The sequence below is a fragment of the Episyrphus balteatus genome, chromosome 2, assembly GCF_945859705.1.
Source record: "Episyrphus balteatus chromosome 2, idEpiBalt1.1, whole genome shotgun sequence".
Lineage (NCBI taxonomy): Eukaryota > Metazoa > Arthropoda > Insecta > Diptera > Syrphidae > Episyrphus > Episyrphus balteatus.
The window spans coordinates 87,286,442-87,293,356 of record NC_079135.1 but is presented as its reverse complement, the minus strand read 5'-3'; the positions used below and the strand labels follow the sequence as shown (position 1 = coordinate 87,293,356).

Genomic DNA, 6,915 nt, shown 5'->3' with positions numbered 1-6,915 from the left:
TGTTGATTGGAAAGCGGCGCCACCCAGCTGTTTTGTTTTTTATTTTATATTTTTCAAAATACAATTCAAAATTCTTGTTTCTTGTTAAATGTTACCCATTTGATAAAGCATGATTTATATTTTATAAAATCATCCATCATTATTAATTTATTTAGCATTTCTATGAATTGTGCTAGCTACTCTAAAACAATAAAGTAAGTACCCAAATTTATCCCCTATACGTTTTCTATTTGCTAAAGGATTGACCTATGTTTACATATCCATTGAAGTTGATCATGCTTCTTGCCTGTGACTGGTCCCAGAATATGACCCGTCCTTAAAATTGTATTCTTTTTTCATTCACTAGGATTATTTATTTGTTTAGAAAATCTTCCCTTGTTCCAAGATGATGGTGTTTTTTATTTTTCTCAGTTTTCTTCCCTATAATCCTGAATATCTTACTAATTCCGAAGATTATGGTCCTTAACAAAAGCTAACTAGAAACCGACCTACCTGGTGAGGCTTATATTGGTTGAGGCCGAGTTCCGTCCTGGACTCTGGGCGTGACCTTGTACGCGAAGTAGCGTAGAAGTGACTTAATTTTTTATTTTATTTTACGTTTCCCAAACTGCGCATTCCGGGTTTGATCATTTATCCAATGCAAAACCTAGGTTTAGGTACTCATTTTTTTGCTCAATGGTTATTTGCGAGCTTTGAGGTTAACAAGTACATTAACTCTTCTTTCCTCAGATTTTTGCTTGCTTTGCATTCTTCCCATTAATTTAAACCAAGATATGACTTTGAAACAAGTCTTACTTGTGATCCTCTGCAAGTTAAAACAAACATAAGAACTATAATAAAAAAAACATACATAATTCGCTCATTTACTTGAATACTGTCATAACTCAAAAATCACGAATTTTGAGTTATTAATGCAGAAGTTATTGGAATAAAGTAATCTTTAATCCCGCAAAAATGTATTCAAAAATTTCTTGAAATTAAAAATTGACGGAGAAGGAGCACTAGTTTTGCACAGTTCACATAATTATTTATGTGTACTGTGCTAGTTTTGTTTTAGAAACTTAAAAAAAAAAAACGAAAAAAACTTAAAAAGAAACGAAAAAAAAAAAAGTTGAGATAACATTTTTCTATGATATTACGATTATAGAGAATGCCAAAAAAGTGGGTCCCGGAAGTCTGTCAGTTTTTTTTTTGAAAAATCAAATTGAATTTTTTTGAAATTTTTCTTTTAATGTTGATTAGTGATTTCTACAAAATGGCATACCAATTTTATTTTAAAACTTTTTTCCAAAAAACTATATATAAAAAATTAGTTTTTTAAAAAACGGCTCTAATTTTGAAATTTTTTTTTTTTCTAAAAATGCACATTAATATATAAAATAAAACTGCATACTTTTTTTGGAGGGTAATTTGATTTCAGATTTTGTTTTAATAAAAAAAAAAAAAAAAACAATTCTATGTTTTTTTTTATTTTTATTTTTTTTTTTTTGTTCTTATACCTACACCTACATTTATACCTATATTTCCCAAATTTCTATATAAAAAGTATTAAAAATTTAAGCAACTTGAACTCTAAGAGCAAGTTTGTTTAATTAAATGAGCGATTATAAGAACCACGTCAAATTGTGCTGAAGGTTTCGGTAGTATCTGTTTCAATATTGATGGAGCAGCAGGCAATATTTAACAATCTACTGATAATTTGTTTCTATCTTCGTGACCTTTAATATAATATTAACTTCTATGTGGGCTTTAGGCCAAATTCGTTTATCCTTATTTTTCTTGGACGTTTCGGTTGTGATTACAACCTTCTTCAGGAATAATGTTAAGCTTAAAAAAGTCTAAGATCTTTAAAATCTTTAATTTTATCTGGATTGGTTTTTTTATTTTTGTAATATTTCAAAATTCAATTAATGAAGTCTTGATAAAGACGTTTCAATCAATTAAAACTCGATTGATTGAAACGTCTTTATCAAGACTTCATTAATTGAATTTTAATCTACTAGATTAGATGTCCAAGCGACGTCGAAATCCTCCGTTGCTTTTCAAGTCTGCGGTATCCTTCCTCCGCAAAGCAAGCCAATTAACTCCCTGTTGACGATGTCAAAAGCCTTCTCGAAGTCGATGAACTGGTGATCGATATTCAAAGCACTGCCCAATTGTGATCCTCAGGGGGTCTATTTCGTAATACGAAACGAGCGGCAAGTAAACGATAATAAAGTACAAGATAAACGGAACAATATTATTACACCTAAATGAAAACGAAAGTCAAATGATAGGCAAATGGTATTGTTGAAATAAAACGGTTATAGTAATACGTAAATCGCGTTTGAACGATAACGAAGTAGTTTCCCCGATAATTTACAAAATAGGGCTCCAGGTTGTTAAGGTGTTCAATATAGAAGGCTACAGCGCGTATTACCCTTTCCCTTGTAGATTGGGAGAAGATAGCTCTCCCTCCACTAATTAGGTATTTGGTCTACGCTTACAACCCTGAGGACTTAAATCGTCATCCATCTCTAGACCCTATGTTTCCGATCTCTTTCCAACTCAAAAGTATTATGTTTAAAAATTTGTTTTTATTTTTTTTTAGTTTTGCTTACAGCAATAACAATTTATCAATTATTCTCCCCTCTTCTAATCATGCTATCAACTTAATTTTTCTAACTCGCAGATTATTTCATCATGGACGACTTCTTATCCCAACTAGACATAAATCCAAATGCTAATTTAGATGAACTTCCAAAGCAATTCGCTTCTGTGATGCTATTCATGCAAATTGATCGACACATTGAGCCGAATGCCAATGAAATTAGGATGTTTCTGAGAGCTGCATTATTTTTGCATGGAAACCTAGAAATTCATGGACAAACTTTAGAACAAAAACTAAAAGAATATCAACAAATTAAAAAAACAGAACTTAATTCAATACTGACGAAATTCCACGATGGAAGTCTTCTAGACGATGTATGCGAAAGACTTCTCATGACTGAAACGGGACCTAATCACATATTGGAAATACAAACATTTTGTAATGATTTCCTTGATCCAATTCGATATTTGAATATATTGCGTAGAGCTCAAGATATTCGATGTAAGGAGTCGAATATTGATGAGATTGCTGCGGAGGCTAAATTCCTAATCACCACAACCTTTCAATTAAAAACCCCGCGCGATATCGATACTGCCATTAAAAGACTTCTAGACAACGTTAATTTTGATACTTTAGCTTGGATAATCAATTTCAATGAACCAAACACTTACTTCTTTATGAAATGCTTAATTATACAAAAGGAAATATGCTCGGGATTGGAACATGGATTGATTAGTGAAAATTTCATAGCTTCCATGTACGAAGTAAGTTCGCAAGATGAGACTGGACTAAGTACATACATAAAATGCTTACAAAATAAATATTTTGCAAATAGCTTGATGGTATTTTGCATAAACTATCTAACTGCAATTGGAAATAGAAGTTTAGAAGTTGATAAACCGGATATTATGAAACATGACTTACTTCATGTGAGTTTTTTAATAGCTGGAATGTTATCGAGTAAGTCGGAGTGCCGAGTGGAGTTTCACAAAAAGCTTGCTGCAATGTCGGTTAGCGTTAACGTACTTTTAAGTATAAGTCATTTGAATTTTATTTATAATTTTTAAAGCCTTAAGATGAATTGACTGCCTGTTGAGCTATGAAATAAATTCGTTTTCGTAAGTATGGTTTTATTTTATTCATTTGAAAAAGTTTGATATTGGTAGTTTAGGCAAAGATAATTTAAAATTAAAAAAATTGTCAATTACACCTATACTTTAAGAAAAAAAAAAACTTAAATTACGTATTTGAATAATTTCTTATATTTAATCCTTTTGATTTTTAACAAAACTCATACAAATTATAACCCAAGTAATTCTTTAGACTTGCTACACGGTTGAAAAAAAAAAAAAACATGTTTGCTAGATCATTCAGATCAATTTCTATTACGTTAAATTGAGCAGAGTGTCGCAAACATTTAGAAATTAAGATTTTGAATGAAATTCCTTTTATTTTTGTGGAATAAAATGGATTTTTATAGATATTCAAATTTACAGAATAGGAGGAACTGAAACTAAACGACACTTCCAACTTGCAAATCTTCAACAAAGAACAAAATCTTCGCTGATATTTTCCTGATGACGGGGTTTAATGCTTTTTAAATCGAAGTTTTTCGGAGTGAGTATAAGTACGAAAATATATTCGGTTATACGAAAAATTTGAACATTTTGGGAATTTAAAAATATTAAACAACATTTTTGATTGATGTCGTTTTACATCACTCAACTGAGAGTACCCTTTTATTACTTATGATTCATTTTTTAAAATCTTATATTACTTCTCGCGACAAAAGTGTTCAAACTCCTTAAGCTTAGTACGCAGCTGAAGCGAAATGAAAAATGTTCAAGTATCCAAAGTCGACAACGAAAATGCTAACGAAAAATATCATCGAGTATTCTGTCAAAGACAAAATAAAAAAATTCCGTCAACACTGCTCTTGGAGTCAAGAAAAATGCAAAAGCCAATAAAAAGTAAGTGACAAATGAGTGAAAACACCAATTTTTCCCAAGAGCTGTGTACTGAAAAACGGAAAACAAAACGAAATTTTTCGTTCAAGATTTCCTTATGCTATTTTCGATAACGAAATCTTGAACGAAATTAAATTTGTTTTGTTTTTCTTTATGATGTTTTTTCTTGAATTTTTTTATTTGTATTTTTATTATTTTTACTTTACTATAAAACCCGATGGTATTTTTTCGTTAACATGTTCGCTGTTGACTTTGGAGACTTCGAAATTTTTCGTTTCGCTTCAGCTGCGTACTAGGCTTCCCTGAAGTAAAATTGGTAATACGGATTTACTCAAGCTCACTATTTAATTTATTTTATTTTTCCCTAAAAGTATGCAATTTCTTGAAACGTAGACGATGGGGGTGAAACTCGGTCTTTGTATATAAAATCTATATTACTATCATGAAGTGGAATTTTTTAGTTTGTTCGTTACCTGAGTGGTCACGAGTGCGCTTAGATCGAATTAATAATGGGAGTAAGGAGATGAGATATACATTTCTGTTTGAAATTTGACATATTTTTTAGTTCGTTCGCTAGTTTACTATTTTGGCAGCGCTGTTTTTTTTCATGATAGTACTATAGATTTTATATGCAAAGGACTCGGTTATGGCACAACGATATCGTTTTGACGATGGTAATGGTTTCCGTAGCTAATGTCGCGAACGATATAGTTTTTTCCTTTCCGAAATTCGATTATCATCATTAAAACGATTTTGGACAATAAATTGGACGATAGCTTAATAGGTATCATCCTGAGTTAATTTCTAATAAAAAAGATTTATAGGAACTATTCATGTTAATAAGCATAAATAAAATTTAGCAATAAAAACAATTTATTAACGATACTTTCATCGTCATAGTTATAAGAAAAAACATTGCAATATTATATTTACATTATCTTCATCTCTAAACATTTTTTGTACTTGGTTTATTTTAACTGCATTTTTTTCAAATACTTTGGGCAGACACCATTTTATTTTTATCTTCCTAAACCTAATTAGAGCTTCATAAAGCACCCTAAAATATGCAATTTCACAATGGCAGATGAGGCGACAGTCAATCAATTACCAACCATGTACCGGGTCCAATTATAAAACAAAACCCGTCCCGAATGAAAACTATCGCACAGGAGAAATTATGTAATAATATAATACACAAGTCGGGTTCAATTGTTTACGGGAAATAATTAGAAATTTATGTTATGTCAAGTGAAATTTGAGTTTCGTTAACTTTAAATAGAACTTTGAGTAATTTGTTATTGATAAGGTGTGGGATTTATGTTCAAATATAATAAAACTGCGGGAAACAAACTAAGTAGTTTTTTTTATTTTTAACTGAACTAGAACAGAGGGAACAATAATAAGGATATAAATAAAACGTCATAATATTAATTGTTGTCCCATTTATATTCAAGGAAGAACTTTTTTGTCGTAAGAAAATTTAGTTAACGATTTCATTTCGTGTATGTTCACACAATTTCTAATCTAAAGACAAGAACCTAACACGTCACACACAAGTGGCATGTATAGAATTTCCTGGCCTGCAACTTTTGCTATCTTTGATTTGAATCAAAGTGTTTGGGTTAATGTTCTGCTATCACGCAATTCATATGAGTGAAAGAAAACAAATAGCAGATTGATATGATACTAGTGCATTTAACACCATACCCTATTTAAAAAAAAACACTAATATCAAACTCATTTGCAATCCACAAAAACAAAATGGGAGTTACGGATCAGGAAAATGAATTAAGAACATTTTTCTGAAGTCATTTTATTACATTTTGATTCGACTTGAAACCTAAATTTTTTAATGGAACATAATTCAAACTCCAACGTCGCACCACACTTTAGTCTTGGAATAAGGGATCAACTTTCTCTTTTTTAGGAATAAGAGTTACCATTAGATAGAACATAGAAAACGAATATTTTTAGATACATATATTCGAAAATATTCTGGATAGTTTCGGACAGTTAAACAAAAAATAAATGTTTCATTTCAAAATTGTATATCAATTCCATGAAAATTCATATACAATGGCTTAAATCAAACACTTTGCTCATAGAATTCTTTTTTCTTCTCGAAACCAATAAAATACATCTTACCCTAATGGGACATATGTGTTTTCTAATTTTAAAACATTCTCTATCCCTTAGCGAGTTAGCAAGTATGTATGTATTGCAAACAACATGAAAAATAAAATTCAGCAAACATTTGAACTTACTTTTATTACTTTACCTACCTGCATTGCAACAAATACGTATGAAAACAAAACAGACTCCTAACATATAACCTGGTATGGTATTACTCTACACTTG

General features: G+C 30.5%; 1 protein-coding gene across 5 annotated transcripts; it reads left to right on the top strand.

Annotated features, from left to right (window-relative positions):
• On the top strand, positions 1 to 4,223 carry LOC129909280 (uncharacterized). 5 transcript variants are annotated; one of them, XM_055986355.1, is made up of 4 exons: positions 2 to 194; positions 2,672 to 3,600; positions 3,660 to 3,708; positions 4,087 to 4,195. In XM_055986355.1, the coding sequence occupies exons 2-3, from the start codon at positions 2,683 to 2,685 to the stop codon at positions 3,663 to 3,665; spliced, it is 924 nt and encodes a 307-aa protein (XP_055842330.1). In that variant the 5' UTR covers positions 2 to 194; positions 2,672 to 2,682; the 3' UTR covers positions 3,666 to 3,708; positions 4,087 to 4,195. The 5 variants fall into 5 exon arrangements, 3 of the variants coding, with proteins under 3 accessions (XP_055842329.1, XP_055842330.1, XP_055842331.1); XM_055986356.1 differs by having other exon boundaries at positions 4,092 to 4,107; XM_055986354.1 differs by lacking the exon at positions 3,660 to 3,708 and having other exon boundaries at positions 1 to 194; positions 4,092 to 4,223.
• Positions 4,224 to 6,915: the final 2,692 nt, after the last annotated feature.

What these genes read in the sequence shown, in the direction of transcription:
- LOC129909280 (XM_055986354.1), top strand. Translation starts at nt 2,683, where the DNA reads ATGGACGACTTCTTATCCCAACTAGACATAAATCCAAATGCTAATTTA. An exon ending in AAAAGCTTGCTGCAATGTCG is followed by an intron (nt 3,601 to 4,091) that starts GTTAGCGTTAAC and finishes TTTACAGAATAG; the next exon opens with GAGGAACTGAAACTAAACGA.